The sequence below is a fragment of the Notechis scutatus genome, chromosome 4 (genome assembly GCF_049901735.1).
Source record: "Notechis scutatus isolate UNSWTSFEM ecotype Mainland chromosome 4, rNotScu1.2, whole genome shotgun sequence".
Lineage (NCBI taxonomy): Eukaryota > Metazoa > Chordata > Lepidosauria > Squamata > Elapidae > Notechis > Notechis scutatus.
Genome location: NC_142012.1, coordinates 8,662,045 through 8,678,941, shown reverse-complemented (window position 1 = coordinate 8,678,941; position 16,897 = coordinate 8,662,045). Strand labels below are relative to the sequence as shown.

The 16,897-nt window shown below is 40.9% G+C and overlaps 1 protein-coding gene across 5 annotated transcripts in view; it reads left to right on the top strand.

Annotated features, from left to right (window-relative positions):
- Window positions 1-16,897, top strand: part of SLC4A4 (solute carrier family 4 member 4) — a 200,505-nt gene that overhangs the window by 40,444 nt on the left and 143,164 nt on the right. For all 5 annotated transcript variants that reach the window (XM_087962725.1, XM_087962723.1, XM_087962727.1 and 2 more), the window contains exons 2-3: window positions 3,709-3,782; window positions 15,877-16,035. In XM_087962725.1, the coding sequence (XP_087818851.1) occupies window positions 3,710-3,782; window positions 15,877-16,035 (232 nt within the window). In that variant the 5' untranslated portion in view covers window position 3,709. The remainder of the gene's footprint in view (window positions 1-3,708; window positions 3,783-15,876; window positions 16,036-16,897) is intronic.

Genomic DNA, 16,897 nt, shown 5'->3' with positions numbered 1-16,897 from the left:
AGACATTTTTAAATGAATGATCTTGGGGGAGAAAGAGATTGTTTTTCTTCATTATCATATATCAGTGGGGTTTTTTTTTTTAAGGAAATGACTGATGATGAATAATTTTCCGGTAAAACTTACCACTAATGGTGATTAGCATTAGCAGTGCATTTGATTGGTGTTAAAAGTTTAAATGTGTGTGTGTGTGTGTGTGTGTGTGTGTGAAAATTCAAGGGTGTGATTAATTTTTTGGCCGAAAGATGGCAGCACTCCATCTGTTTAGCTGTTCCTTTCTCCAGAGAAATTGTTCTGTTTCTATAAGTCTTTTTTTTTTTTTGCAGGGGGGTATAATTTGCTTTTAAACTCCGTTGGGGTTGCTTCACACCAATCAAAGAAAATATTAGTTTTCCTCGGTGATTGCAGGAGTCTTAATTAAGTGCAAATTGTTGTCCTCGTATTCTGCAGAGCCCACAGTTCAGTTCGTCAGAATTTCTAGGCCTTTAGAATGCATTGGACCGGATTTGGGGATTTAGCGGGAAGGGGGAAGTGTCCTTCCATCAGAAGGAGAGGACCCAAAGGTAAGAACAAGCATTACAGGTCGTCCTCGACTTACAACGGTTCATTGAGTGACCGTTCAAAGTTATAACGGCACTGAAAAAAGGGACTTATGACCACTTTTCATACTTTTTGCAGCATGCCCCGTGTTCAACACCATCAAAATTGACTGACTCATGTTTATGATTCTACCGGTTCGGGCGAACCGGATGTTAAAGTTACAGCCGGTTCGCCGAATCATTATTTGAACTGACTGGCTGGCCCTCCCTCCCCTCCCAGGAGTCTCCATGTGGCCCAATTTCGATGCAGGTAAGTGCAGGGCCCTCGCGGAGGCTCTGGGAGGGAGAAAAAACGGGCCTTCTGGAAGTCCAGAAACGGCCCTGTTTCCGGCTTCCGGAGGCCCCCCAGAGCATGGGGGAAGCCGTTTTTCCCATCCCAGAGGCCCGAGGGAAGCCTCCAGACCCTTGGGAAGGCGAAAAACAGCCCTCCTGGTACTTCCAGCAGGCCACGCCCACCACGGCCACGCCCACCCAGCAACCGGGCAGCGAACCGGTTGCTGGGACTTTGGAATCCCACCCCTGTTTATGACGGTTGCAGTGTTCCTTGCCAAGCAAAGTCAACAGGGAAGGCAGACTCACCTAGCAACCGTGTCGCTAACAGCAGTGATTCGCTTAACAACGGTGGCAAGAAAGATCATAAAACGAGGCAAAATTCTACTTCACAGCGGTCTCACCCAGCAACAGAAAACTTGAGGTCAGTTGTGGTCGTAAGAGTGGACACCAACCTGTATAAGACTGTCCACTGAGAATCAGATAACAGCGGGCAAAGCATCTGCCAGTTCTCCCAGCGTTATCGCACAGTAATCCATTCATTCTTAAGACCGTAAAGTTAGTCACATGTTTGTTTAGTGAATCTGACTTCCTCACGGACTATGCTTATTAAGAAGGTCGCAAAAGGGGATCGCATAATCCCAGGACATTGCAACTGTCATAAGTATGAGCCAGTTGCCAAGTGTCCGAATTTTGATCACGTGACCACAGAGATGCTGCAATAATCGTTGTCAGGACTCCAACATGCACCCCCATTCAAATCATAAGTCTCTAGCCACATCTTTCAGAGTAAAAAAGATTGATTTATTAGGAATTGACATGTCGGCATTTCTCTGACATATCAATCATTTCACCCTTGACCCTGGTCTTCCCCCCACCCCCTGGATGTATATTCTCCAGTGAGACACATCCATAGCCAAGAACCATCAATCATGCTCTTCAGTAATAATCTTGCGTGCCAGAAACTGTGGTTGCCAAAGCAATTATCTGAAGCATTTAAGGAATGCACTGGTTTCCCCCAACTCCCTTTCTGCTGGCAATTAAAAAGACCAAAGGAGTATTTTTTTTAGTTGACATTTAGCTCCCCTCACTTCTTGAAAGTTACCTGTACAAGACAAAAAGAAAACAACTTAGGTTTGGTTGGTTTTCTGCATGGAACCTCGTCACAAGGTGATCGGCTATTTGGAAAGTGATCCTAAGTCCCTTTTTCAGCGCCGAACTTTGCAACTTTAGACTGCCACTAAATGAACTGCTTTAAGTCAAGGACCACCTGCATGTCAGTCTTACTTTCTTATTTATTATTGAGAGTTGAAAAGAAGCGATGAGCTGCGTATACTTGAAAGGTACGGAAGAGGAAAGGGGAGAAGAAAAAAGAGACAGGAAGGACTGTATAAAATATTCATATAGGCTACAGCTCTGGCGCTTGGTGTGTGGCTTCATCCTCAAATGTCAGATTTCCTTGAGGGCGACATATGATACACAGCGTTGTTTTGCCACAGAAGTGTACTTTGCTGGTGGTAAGAGCCTGGTAGGCACCCTGGGCTGCATTCAGACCTTGCCTGGGCCTTTTCTATCTTGGGTTCATGGCCTTCTTCAGCAGATCTTCTTGTAGTCTTCTACTCTGCAAGGAGTCCTTGATGCAAACACCACTCCTGGCTTCCATGCGCCTGCCTTTCTTGTCACTCTGATTGCTTTAAAAAAAAAAAAATGGAGGAAAGAAAGAGAAGCCCTACTCAGCTTTGATTCTTCCTCCCTGCTCTCTCTCTCTCTCTCTCTCTCTCTCTCTCTCTCTTTCTCCCAGTATCTTTCTCTTTCTCTCATCTCTCTCTCTTTCTCTCTTTCTCCCAGTCTCTCTCATCTCTCTCTCTCTCTCTCTCTCATCTCTCTCTCTCTCTCTCTCATCTCTCTCCTCTTTCTCCCAGTATCTTTTTCTCTCTCTTGCCTCTCTCTCTTTCTCTCTCTCTTTCTCTCTCCTCTCTCCCCTCTTTCCCCCAGTATCTCTTTCTCTCTCCCCCTCTCCCTCTCTTCTCCTCTCTCTCCTCTCTCTTTCTCCCAGTATCTCTCTCTTTCTCTCTCTCTTTCTCTCTTTCTCCCAGTATCTCTTCCTCCTCTCTCTCTCTCTCTCTCTCTCTCTTTTCTCTCTCATATCTCTTTCCTCTCTCTTTCTCCCAGTATCTCTCTTTTCATCTCTCTCTCTCTCTCCCTCTCTTTCTCCCAGTATCTCTTTCTCTCTTTCTCTCTCTCCTCTCTCTCTTTCTCTCTTTCTCCCAGTATCTCTTTCTCTCTCTCTCTCTCTCTCTCTTCTCTCTTTTTTCCCAGTATCTCTTTCTCTCTCATCGCTCTCTCTTTCTCTCTCTCCTCTCTTTCTCTCTCCTCCCTCTCCTCTTTCTCCCAGTATCTTTCTCTCTCTCTTGTCTCTCTTTCTCCCAGTATCTCTTTCTCTTTTCATCTCTCTCTTTCTCTCTCTCCTCTCTTTCTCTCTCCTCTCTCTCCTCTTTCTCCCAGTATCTTTCTCTCTCTCTTTCTCTCTTTCTCCCAATATCTCTTTCTCTTTTCATCTCTCTCTTTCTCTCTCTCCTCTCTCTCTTTCTCCCAGTATCTCTCTCTTTCTCTCTCACCTCTCTCTCTTTTCTCTCTTTCTCCCAGTATCTCTTCCTCTCTCTCTCTCATCTCTCTCTCTCTCTCTTTCTCTCTATGGCATGTCTGAAGGAAATGAGATTCTGCTCTCTCCTAACATGAGCAACAGCTGCGAGTTAAATCTTCGGAGGAGTCGGGCCGGTTGAGGCAGCTGTCTGCAGGAGAAGACTCCACACTACTCATTCTTTGTCTTCTGCAATTACAGGATGGAGGATGAAGCTGTGCTGGACAGAGGCGCTTCTTTCCTTAAGCACGTCTGCGACGACGAGGAAGTAGAAGGTAAGAGGCTGTCTTCTCTTTGAGCATTAAGGTAGCTGTTTCTTTTCCGAGGCTCAGAAGTGTGTGTACATGAGACATCCTACAAGTGGGGTTTGTATACACCATAAGCCTAGAACGCTACAGGGCGATCGATGTGTAGAGCCTTTGCAAAAAAAAATTTAAATAAAAAGCTTGGTTTGGAAACATTTGTGAGATGTTTTTATTAGATCTGTTAACAACAACAACAACAAAAGGTTTAGGGGTGACATTATAGCAGTATTCCAGTACCTGAAAGGCTGCTCGGAGGGGATCAATCTATTCTCCAAAGCAACTGAGGTGGCAGGACAAGAAGTAGAAGATCCTTCAAGAGAGATCCAATCTAGAACTAAGAGAAATTTGCTGACAGTGAGAACAATCGGTGGAATAGCTTGCTTCCAGGAGTTGGTGGAGCTGGAGGTTTTTAAGAAGATATTGGACAGCCATTTGACTGGGGTAGTGTAAGACTCCAGCACTACTACTGGGCAGGGGGCTGGACTAGAAGACCTCCAAGGCCCCTTGCAACCCTGTTATATTATGTTCCATGTTTTAGATGCATTGTGGTGCTGTTGTTTCTCTGTGCTTCTTGAGATGGTATTTGTTTCCCTTGCCTGGCAGGTAGACTTTGGAATAGAGTTTCAGTACACAAAACACATATTTATTGAACTACATATGGTGCTGGAAAAAATAATGGCCATTTAAAGACCCTGAACATGACAGGGCTGGCTCTGGTATAAGAGATAGAGGGGAGAAGTTGGGAATTCTGTCTCTGAAGGAACCTGTTTCTGATTCTTTCAAACCATCTCCTTTTCATGACTTTTCTGCCTGGCCCACACTTCTGTCTCAGCAACACAGTTCAATTTACAGAAGGAAAATTGCCAGATTAACTTTATTTTTTTGGACAGTTTGGGCCGAGAGTGAAGTTTGTTTATTACATTGCAATAAAAATTGACATTGTGCTGATCTTCAGGGACTAAAGCTCCAAAATTTTCCAGCCCAAACAAGGTGAATTACTCCAAGTTGATAAAACATAAGAGCTTCTTGAGAGGTGTTGCTCCATATAGACAAAACGTACTGTATTTCATATCTCTGCGATTATTATATTTGAATTCCAGTCTTCTTTCTTTCAAGGCTTGCAGGTGTATAGTCTTCACCTGTTTTATCATGGCAGCGGTTACTTCTTTGAGAGGTAAGCTAAGGTAGAAGGGGTAATATGTAGGATAGCCTCAGTCATCCAGGTCATTGTTGTTCCAAAAGTGCTTCCTTTTCAGGAGGCAACGGGACTTTCTGGTTTTTCTTTGAAGACGTTTCGCTTCTCATCCAAGAAGCTTCTTCAGCTCTGACTGGATGGTGGGGAATGGAAGGTTTTATATTCCTTGCAGACAGCTGGTCATTTGCATCTTTTAGAGAGTCCTTGAGGCCACCTGGAGGTTTAATCTGTGTCCTCAAGAGTTATCTGAGTAGTGCTCCTGGTTCCTGAAGTCTGCATTTTTTTCCTTTGGAAATCCATTCCTGCTCCCATACTATTCAAAGGGCATTCATCCCAAATTGTATAGCTAAAAATCTGTAGAGATTCTCAGTCCTCCAGGTCATGGTTGTCCCAAAGATGCTTTTTCAGGAGGCAACTGGACTTTCTTGTTTTTTTTCCTTTTGAAGACATTTCACTTCTCATCCAAGAAGCTTCTTCAGCTCTGACAGGAGTGCTACTCAGGTGACCCTGAGGACACAGAGAAACCTCCAAGTGGCCTCAACGACCCTCTAAAAGGATGCAAATGGCCAGCTGTCAGCAAGGAATACAAATCCTTCCATTCCCCAGCTATCATGTCAGAACTGAAGAAGCTTCTTGGATGAGAAGCGAAACATCTTCAAAAGAAAAAACAAAGTCCAGTTGCCTCCTAAAAACGCACCTTTGGGACATGTAGGATAGCATAATTGGATGGTAGCCTTGTTCTCTCTTCCCATTGATTCTGTCCAACTCTCTCTTTTTTGTCCTTCAATACATAACCGTGTCTCTTTTGCTTGCCACAGAAATGCAAACAAAACATTCCCCATAATTGGGTTCAGTCTGGATTTCTGGTAGTAAGGTTGTTAGTTATACTTCATATGCCAGTAGGAAAAGAGATGGTTAGTTTGTGCAGATTTGTTTTATAGAGTATGCAGTCTAATCAGTATTCTATGCCCCCATCCTGACTCAGTGATGTAAAAAAACAACTTACACCTGGTCTGTTTTCCAATCATGGCAACTTCCAGATGTGCGGACTTCAACTACCAGAATTCCACAGCCAGCAGGCTATTGCTGAGACTTCTGGGAGTTGAAGTCCACGTATCTGGAAGTTGCCCAGGTTGGGAAAAATCAACTCTAAACAAAACACAAATGGGATATTTGTAGTCTAGCAGATATTGCTGTTATCCAGCATGTGACAGCCTTCAACAGCTTGATGGATGACCTGTATTGGTAGGTTTGATAGTCTGCTTCTAGAGCAAGGGTCTTCAAACTTGGCAAGTTTAAGACTTGTGGACTTCGACTCCCAGAATTCCTGAGCTAACATGTCTGCAGGAGGAATTCTGGGAGTCGAAGTCCACAAGTCTTAAAGCTGTCAAGTTTGAATACCCCTGTTCTAGAAGTTCATACATTCCGTAGTGTTGGTTTATGAAGAGTGTTTACTAACACTTACTTTATATGCTACTTTACTCTCAGTGTCTTACAGCAGCATACATTGTAAAATCCAGACAATTAAAAGGAGCTTAATAATATTCAATGTTTTGATGACACTGGCTAACATAGGTAGTTACCAATACCTTCCATTTTCTGACCATCTAGTATGATCTAGTATTTACTTCCATTATGGAAATTCATTATGGTTCATTAAACCATTGCCTTATTATTTTTCATTCTTCAGAACTCATCATCACTCTGATAATGGAATAAAACACCCAGAGAGATACCTTAGGTCCTTTTGCCCCTGTTAGTTCCTTGCACAGACAGTTGAGAAGGAATAGTTTTTCTTTCATGTGTTTCCTGGCACATTCCTTTCTTGATAGGTAAAATCGTGCTACATACCTAAGGTGGTGGAGCTTTGGATGTGTATCACAAGATAACCCAATTTGGCAAGGAACGGAAAAGTTTTGAAGGCCCTGCCTTTATCCTCTTTTGATAAGGTTTCGGGCAGTTTTGTAATATGACTTCATAGAGAACGAAGGGCTCCAGATTTCACAAACTGGTCGCTGGAATTTGAAAAGGAAACCAGAAAGGTTCACGTTTTTGTTTTGAAATCCCTGTAACAAGAAGGATGAATGCTGAGATTGATGCAGAGGGTTAATTAGAACATGATTATGGTGACTTCCAGTAAAGAGGAGCTAAATGAACCACAAATCACTTGTAATTTTTAATGGGTGGTGCATTCATCAGATCGAGAGCTTTGAGGCTCTTATTTTTATTCTTATTCTCAGGAACTGCATTCTTTCCAAATACTGTTGAGAATACTGGATCGGCTTTTTGTGGCTAGAGTACAAGCAGATTATCGTAACAATGCTTGTTTCTTACTTTCTTTATGATGGTAAGATAAGAGTTTCTGGGGAAGTTTAATTTGAGAGAGAGAATAATTGATGTGCTGCCCTTCAACACATACTTTTTCAATAGCAGTTTACCAAAGTTTAAAAGGTAGTTTCTGAAAATAGAACAACAGCTAAAATGAAAACATCTAATAACCATTATTTCTTTTCATTGTGGAAATGCAAAGCAAAGCAAAATTTGGTCCAGTTATTGCCAACCTCCTACAGCCCTGCACATTAAAAGATTTCCCATTCAATCCTATGCAATGATCAGAACCACAATAAATTAAGAATATTGCGGCCTTCTTCTATTTCCTTCTCTCTCTCTTTGCTGTTTTTCTTCACTGAATTTTTTCCTCCTCCATTTGTCTATGGAGATTCTCGGTCATCCACGTCATGGTTGTCCCAAAGGTGCTTTTTCAAGAGGGAACTGGACTTTCTTGAGTTTTCTTTGAAGACGTTTTGCTCCTCATCCAAGAAAGCACTGACTGGATGGTGAGAAATGGAAGGATTTACACTCCTTGCAAACAGTTTGTAATTTGTATTCTTTTAGAGAGTTGTTGAGGTCACTTGGCGATTCGTCTGTGTCCTCAGGGTCACTTGAGTGATGCAAATGGGTGTGGAGCCATCTTGGAACTGCTGAAAGGACCCTATAGTACAGAGGTCCCCAACCACCGGTCCGCGGACCGGTACCGGTCCGTGGAACAAGTCCTACCAGGCCGCTGGCTTGCTGGGCGCCGCCATCTTGTTTTGATGAAAAAGTGCTTCCGATGAGCTTTTCCGGGTAGAAAGCTCACCGGAAGCACTTTTCATCAAAACAAGATGGCGGCGTCTATTCGGTGAGCTTTTCCAGGTAGAAAGCCATTTCTACCCGAAAAGCTCACCGGAAGTGCTGGGCGCCGCCATCTTGTTTTGATGAAAAAGTGCTTCCGGTGAGCTCACCGGAAGCACTTTTTCATCAAAACAAGATGGCGGTGCCCAGCTGATGTCGGTACCAGGCCGCGGCGTAAAAAAGGTTGGGGATCACTGCTATAGTAGACTAGAGATAGGTAGTGTTGTATCCCTCCCCCTTTGTTCAGAGAGGACTGTTCAATTTTGACACAGAGGGCCTCTTTGACTCCTCTTTCAAATCAACAGTCATCTCTGTCCAAAATGTGGACTTTGCTGTCTTCAAAAGAATGGACTTTGTCTTTGAAATGCAGGTGGACTGCTGAATCTTGTCCTCTCATGGGTTTGTTCTCCTATGTCAACCTCTTTATCAACACATGGCACAACATAGGGGAACAAACCCATCAGGGCAAGACTCAACAGTCCATCTGCTTTTGAAAGACAAAGGCCACTCTTTTGAATTGTGGTCAGCTACCCATATAATAATTGCCATTTCCCTTCTTCACGGTGTGAGGCTTAAATGGAATTGTGTTTTGCTCACTGGGAACTGATCGAACACTTGTGTGTGAGATTATGGATCAATATTTCCCTTAATTGTGGTGTTGCTTAAGCTGGGAGAGGCAAAAATAAATTAATCTCCGTTAAAGTAGGAACTGCCGATTGAAGTGTTTTCCCAACAGAGGGTTGTGGATGTGGTTTACAATATCACAGTTTGCCTATCATTAATGTGATCTCACTGTACAGTACTTCTACCTTTTGGAAAATGCTTGGCCAAACAACAAGAATGCTGTATGTTGCTGGCATGAAAGGTGATTTCTTCTCTGAATGATCTGAGAAAGTTAAAATATAAAAGATATTCAAAGTCACCTTATTTGTCATGTAAGTCTACAAAGGACCATCAATTTTGGTCTTTTTTTTTTTAGTCTAGTTTTCTCAATCTTGGTAACTTTAAGAAGTGTGGACTTCAACTCCCAGAATTCCCTGGGAATTCTGGAAATTGAAGTCCACACTTTTTAAAATCCCCAGATTTGAGAAACATTGCATTAGTCAATTCACACCTATAAGTTGTGTTCTTCTATTTCCTCAGTTGCAATGTGCCTCAATGACACGTGTCTCCTTTAACTGTATCATGTCTTCTTCTCCAATGCTCTGCAGCTTCGGTTAAATCTCAAGGAAAAAGAAAGTTCTACCCATTTTGAATAAAATATCGGGAATATGAACCAGTTAAGCCCAGTCTCTTCAGTTTCAAAATCCAGAAAGATCAAAAACATCCCAGGAAAATTCTGAAAGACAGTTTCAAACATCCCAGGAGAAAAAAAAAGAATAGAATAACAAAGCTTATTTCACAGTAGAATAAATGCTTAGATCTAAGAGGGGTGTCCAATCTTGGCCACTTTAAGAACTATGGACCAATTACTCCCAGAATTCCCTGTGCTGGCTGAGGAACTCTGGGAGTTGAAGTCCACAAGTCTTAAAGTGGCCAAGATTGGACACCTCTGTCTTAGATCAATCGATTGTTGTGTGCAACAGTTTAAAAGGCTTTTGATCTTTCTTTCTTTCTCTGCTGTTTTTTAGCTAGAGGGCTGTCTAACTCCTTCCTGGGACCTTTTGCAATTTGAGGTTCTATCGCAACATTTTTGGCTGTGGTTTGTAGCTGGCACAACTTAATCCCAAAGTTTTTCAGCCAACCATTGTCTCTATCCCAACTACGAGGCAGCAACCTGCTGCTTGTTAGATCTCCAGTGAGTCCATTAAAGCAAGAGTTCCTCTTTAAATTAAACTCTTTCTGGTTTTCCAAATGTTAATATGGATATTTATTTTTATTTTATTTTATTTTATTTGGTTTGTCAATTATTTACAAGATAATAGGTATAAGTAAAAACATAGTCATGAATACATGGACACATATAAGAAAAAATAAAAGAAACAATAGGACAGGGATGGTAGGCACGTTGGTGCGCTTATGCACACCCCCTACAGACCTCTTAGGAAAGGGATGAGGTCAATAGTAGACAGTCTAAGGTTAAAGTTTTTGGGGTTTGGGGAAGAAACCACAGAGTCAGGTAGAGTATTCCAGACATTGACCACTCTGTTGCTGAAGTCGTATTTCCTGCAATCAAGTTTGGTGCGGTTAACCTTGAGTTTGTATCTATTGTGTGCTCTAGTGTTGTTATGGTTGAAGCTGAAGTATTCATTGACAGGTAGGACATTGCAATGTATGATTTTATATACTATACTTAGATCGGACCGAAGGCAGCGTAGTTGTAGGTTTTCTAGGTCTAGAATTTCGAGTCTGGTGGCATAAGGTATTCTGCAACGAGTAGAGGAGTGGAGAACTCTTCTTGTGAAATATTTCTGGACTTTCTCAACTGTGTTAATATCAGATACATAATGTGGGTTCCAGACTGATGAGCTGTATTCGAGTATTGGTCTAGCAAATGTTTTGTATGCTCTAGTTAGTTGTGTAATATTATCAGAGAAAAAGCTACGTAAGATTAGGTTAACAACTCTTAATGCCTTTTTGGCTATGTAGTTACAGTGGGCTCTAGCAGTTAGATCATTAGAGATGAGTACTCCAAGGTCCTTGACAGAGTTTGGATCATCAAACAAATATCAGGACAGAAGTTAAGGGGGGGGCAGTTTCTTTCCTGATGGATTATATACAAGTAGATAACACTGTTGGTACCAATGCTAATTGCATAGAAAAAGAAAGCAAACCCCATTGTCTCCTACCATTGATGATGTTACCTAGTTGGGTAATGAAATGTCTGTAAGAAAACAACCAAGCTCATAGAGCACCAAGATCCCTGCAGTTTTATTCCTTGAAATTTTTATTTTCTATTCTTGTCTTTCTTGAACCTGGAGAGACTCCTTATCTAACGAAAGTAACAAGGGGGCTTGAGTTAGAAAAAGAGAATTTTTCCATATGCTCCTATACAAGCTTAATTTTCCACAAAACTATGGATTTATCTCGCCTGGCAAATGAAGCTTGTATAGGAGCATATGCAAAATTCTCTTTTTCTAACTCAATCCCCCTTGTTACTTTCTTCATTTTTGCAAATTCAGATTGATAAATCCGTGGGTCAGAGGCCTATATTTCTCAGTGGCAAGGCCGCTATGAGAAATACCATATTGGACTGACATATAAATAGTAATGTATAAAACATTTCTACTTTGAAGGTCAGGATAGTTCTAAAAATGAAAACAACATCTGCGAAAGAAAACATTCTAAACCTGGACAGTGGGGAAGTTGGAGGTTTTAGCAGAATGTTTATGGCCTTTTAGTAAATCTCAATAAATCTGTTTTGCTTCTGCGGTCATCTTGGTTTTAGGAATGGATCACGGTCATTCCACAGTCCTAATACATCAATATGCTACCAATGGAATTAGATAGTCTCCTTAATCTGTTGGTCACATAATCACAGGGTAGATTTGGTTAACATGAGACCAAAGATGGTGTAAATAGAAAGCCATCATATTGGTGGAGATTGCCGATGTGGTTGACGTGTAAATGCACAGGGAATAGTTTTCAGTTTGTCTTGTTTCTCTTTCTCAATTTGAGACTTGCTGGAAGTAAAAAAAAATGATCCTTGTTTACATTGTCCAGGATAACCTAGCCTTCTGCCCAGAAATATGCAGGTAGTCCTTTTCAGGTCTAAGCAGGGGGTGGGACTAGAACAGGGATCGCCAACCTTTTGGACCTCAGGGATCACCAAACTCATCATTTTAAATCTCGTGGACCACAGACCCTGGGGGGATCCCAAAACAAGTCTGCAGGAAAAGTCCCCACCCCATTTTCCTACCGATCGATCGTTCTTTAATTGGGATCGCAGGATACCGTCTCCAGCTCCGTTCTCGGGGGGAGAGAGAGAGAGAGAGACTTTTGGCTTCATGCAAGGAAAGCAGCAGAAGCAGCAGAAGTCTTTCTTTCTCTCCCCCAAATTCCGCAAGAAATGAGTTTTTGTGAGACTTGTCAGGCCGGCCCAGCCTCTTGGAGCAGGAGGCCTTGCAGGGTCCCAAGGACTCATTTCTGGCAGAGTTTGGGGGAGAGAAAGAAAGACTTTTGCTGCTTTCCTTGTGTGCAGCCAAAAACAGAAGAAGAAAGAAGCAGAAAGAAGCAGCTCGGTGGCCAGGCAAGGTGCGTGGGGCGAGTGGGGCAAGTTCCCCCCTCCACCTTTTCCCCCCTCCCCTCACTACCTCGTGTTGTCTGCAATGCAAGCGACGCAGGCCTTCTGTTCCCACGGGCCATGTGGGCTGCGCAGCCTTGTGTTCCTGCGCAGCTTGGATTAATTGCTTTTTGGGGGTGCTTTGGGGTGACATTTCTCTGAGGACCACCAAAATTTTCTTGTGGATCACCAGTGGTCCCCGGGGGCCCTCTGGTTGGCGAGCACTAGACTAGAAGACCTCCAAGGTCCCTTCCATCTCTGTTATTCAAGTTTTCTATTTTTATCAAGTTCCAATGGTTGCTAAGTAACCAGTCCTAAATTGAGGACTACCTGTAAGGCAGTTGAGTTTTTCTATAGGAACAAAGCCCCTTTTATTTTGATGTACTTTACCTGTAATGGACTGCCAACTTTGCAAAAGGTCCATTTTTTTTTCATTTTATTTATTTATATGATATCTGCAGATCCTTCTTTATAGCCCTTGAGGTAAATGGTAAAGATAAAATTCTTTTAAGGTTTTTTTTTCCTTAAATAAATTCCGTGATAATATTAATCTTAGTGGACTCTATGTGGTTTTATTGGCACTTAAATTGTAAATTAATTAGTCATGTGGCTTATCTGTTTTTAAATGAGACTAGGAAATGATTAACACTCCTATTTTTATAGTTATAATTGGTTTTAAGTGAGACGATGTATTGATTAACACTTCTACTTTTATGGTTATAACTGCTTCTTAATAGTTTAGATTTTTTAAAACGTTAATAGGCGGACATAGATTTACAAGTGGAATTATTTACTGGGGACAATGTAGTTTATAAATTTGTTTTTAAAAGCAGTAAAAACATCTTTATAACTATTCTTGCCCAAAAGATACTTTAAAATGTTTTAAATAAAGAACAATGTTAGAAAAAAAGGAAAACAAGATAAAAATAGCAAAAGTTTAAACATTGGTATAATATTGAAAATTAATGGTACGGGTAGGTGGTAGACAAAATATAGCAAAGTCCCATGAGGTGGGGTTCTCACCACATTTGATAATTACCCCTTTCTTATATCCTTCAGTCTTTGGTGTACTCTGAGCTTGGTTGTTTTCTTGCAACTGTGAGCTACAAATATTCTCCTATATTATATCCTGGTTCTTAGCCTAATGACTTGCTGAGTTGAATACCTATGAAAATATTAGTTTGAGTGAAAGCATTCTTGATGGCCCACGAAGATAAAAACCAGCTGAGATGGCAAACTTGCTCTTACGTTTATGGGAAACGCTTATTCAGATCAACATATTTTTAGTCCGCAATTCTCCACCCTAAACCTCTGAGAAAGGAGTGGGTAAAACCTGGATTATTTAAACACATCAAAGGACTTCCATGTTTACATTCTATATGAAATTAAGGAGACTTAGATTTACTTTTAAGTGAAGAAGGTAGAAGATCAGAACATGAAGTTCATATCTGATTAGTTTCTTAAGACGTGTTGCTCATGATGGCATAAACCCCATACTTTGTTACCTTTAAAAACTTTGTGGCATAGAACAGATATTCGGTTTCAAAAGTAGCATTTTTTTTTTTACTTCATCCCTGTGTTCACAATGTTCATATTGCTGTGTATGAAGTTATAAATCCGGATTTATGTTCACATGGTCACTAACATTCTACCTCTGATGTCGTTGCCACCAACAAAATGGTTTTTTTAAGTCTATGGGGCAACAAACCCTGACCTACGAGAACAGTTTTCCCCTGAAAGCCATCACTCTGCTAAATAAATAATTCCATCAACACTGTCCAACTATTTACAAAGTCTGCACTACTATTACTATTAATCTTCTCATCACTCCTTATCACCCATCCCCTCCCACTTGTGACTGTATGACTGTAACTTTGTCGCTTGTATCCTTACGATTTATATGGACTGTTTCCTAGTATGATTTGATTGCTTATTGTACCCTATGATTATCATTAAATGTTGCACCTTATGATTTTTGACTCTTGACGAATGTATCTTTCCTTTTATGTACACTGAGAGCATTTGCACCAAGACAAATTCCTTGTATGTCCAATCACACGGCCAGTAAAATAATTCTATTCTATTCTATTCTATTCTATTCTATTCTATTCTATTCTATTCTATTCTATTCTATTCTATTCTATTCTATTCTATTCTATTAATTGTTGCCTAGTATGAATTGATTGCTTATTGTACCCTATGACTATCATTAAGTGTTGCACCTTATGATTCTTGACGAACGTATCTTTTCTTTTTACGTACACTGAGAGCATTTGCACCAAGACAAATTCCTTGTGTGTCCAATCACACGGCCAGTAAAATAATTCTGTTCTGTTCCGTTCCGTTCCATTCCATTCCATTCCATTCCATTCCATTCCATTCCATTCTATTCTATTCTATTCTATTCTATTCTATTCTATACTAAACAGCCTCTTTCGTGAGCCCCATCTTGTGAAGATGGCTAGTTCGTTAAAGGTGAAGGAGTAATTTTCCCATCCCATTAAATTGTTTCTCTCAATGACAATGTGTGTTCCATGATCATTGAATGGCCTTCAAACCAACTCAGACAGTGTGTTCCTATTTATTTGAAGAACATCTTGAGATGTTCTCCAAGAGTTTTGAAATTAGAAAGGCAGTGGGACTAACAGTGACAGTTCTGGATCAAAATTCTCCTCTTTCTCTAATGTTTAAGCATATCATTCATTGTCTATTGGCTTCACCTCCACATATGGGTAGTCCTTTACTTATAACCATAATTGAACCCAAAATGTCCATTCCTAAGAAAGGCACTTGTCCCATTTTATGACCTTTTTTGCCACTATTGTTCAGCAAATCACCACAGCTGTTAAACCATGTGGTGGTTAAGCAAATCTGGCTTCTTCCATTAACTACTTGTCAGAAGCCAGTTAAGGAAGGTTACAAATGGTGACCACGTGATCCCAGGACAGTGCAACTGGCATAAGTACATGCCAGTTGTCAAGTGCCCGAATTTTGATCATGTGACTGATGAGGCAACAGTTGTAAATGTGAAAACTTTGTCATATTTATGTAATGTATATTGGAGGTGGAGACCCTTTGAGAGCTGCATGCAGCGAAATTTCATTTTAATGTAGGCCAATTAGTGTACAATCAAAGTGACAATAAAGTGTTAAGTCTAATTCTTCTAAGTCTCTTTTTTCGGTGCCGTTGTAACTTCTAACAGTCACTAAGTGAATGGTTGTAAGTTAAGGACTACCTATATACCATTATTATGTGGAGGCAGAGAAATCTTCCTAAACATTGTTGGGTTATTAGAAAAATGTTGATTATTGCGTTGTCACATCTGGTTTTGCTTCTCATCTGTTATATTTGGCACCTCTATGGTTTCCAGAAATGAATTTCCTCCCCTTTATTTATGCATTGAAGCTATATTAATGTCATTTGATACAAACTGAAAATTGTTAAAGAATCTAAAGTACTGTTCTTTTTCACAGGTCACCATACGGTATATATTGGGGTTCATGTTCCCAAGAGTTATCGGAGAAGAAGGCACCACAGAAGGAGGCCGAAGGAAAGGAAAGAAAAGGAGAAAATCACCGAATCCGATGCGGAAAATATCGATGAGGTTGGCGGGCACATCCTCAAGCCACTGAGTGAGTAATGGACTTTTGCATTTTTCTCGGGAAAGGGAAACTGTCAGGGAATACGACTTTCCGCTCTATGTGACCCTAACATTCTTTGCAAGGAGAATACAAGGATGCTACCTAAAACAGAGGTGTCCATCTTGGGCAGCTTTAAGACTTGTGGACTTCAACTCCCAGAATTCCTCAGCCTGCCATGGGAGTTGAAGTTTCCAAGTCTTAAAGCTGCCAAAGTTGTACACCCCTGAACTAAAATAAATGGGTGCAAGGAGATTTTGCTGTATTCTCTGTTCAGGATGGATCAAAATACTTGGTTTCAACATCTCAAATTTTCAGACACTTTGTATAAAATTTACACAAAATTCAGGCAGGAAATACAGATTTGCAAATACTGAAAATCACTTCAGAGTTCAAACTTGGGGAAAATTTTTATGGGTTTCTACAACTCTTTTAATCAAGACAGCAATTAATACACACATATACATATGTATGTATGTATGTATGTATGTATGTTATTCAGCTTTGTTCGGGTATTTTCCCACGTCATTGTAGTTGTGCTTTTAAAGTTGTAGCAACGTTTCGTCAGATGAACACAATACAGAAGCCTGATGATGGCAGATGAGATTCTGCCGAAACGTTGCTACAACTTTAAAAGCACAACTACAATGATGTGGGAAAATACCCGAACAAAGCTGAATACCATACATGTAAGTACCACTGCAAAACTTAAGAAAACACACACACACACACACACACACACACGTGTGTGTGTGTGTGTGTGTGTGTGTGTGTATCTTTGGTTATTTGGGTTTTCTCCCGCGTAAAATTGGAAGTATCTTGGTGACGTTTCGATGAAATCTCATTCGTCATCTTC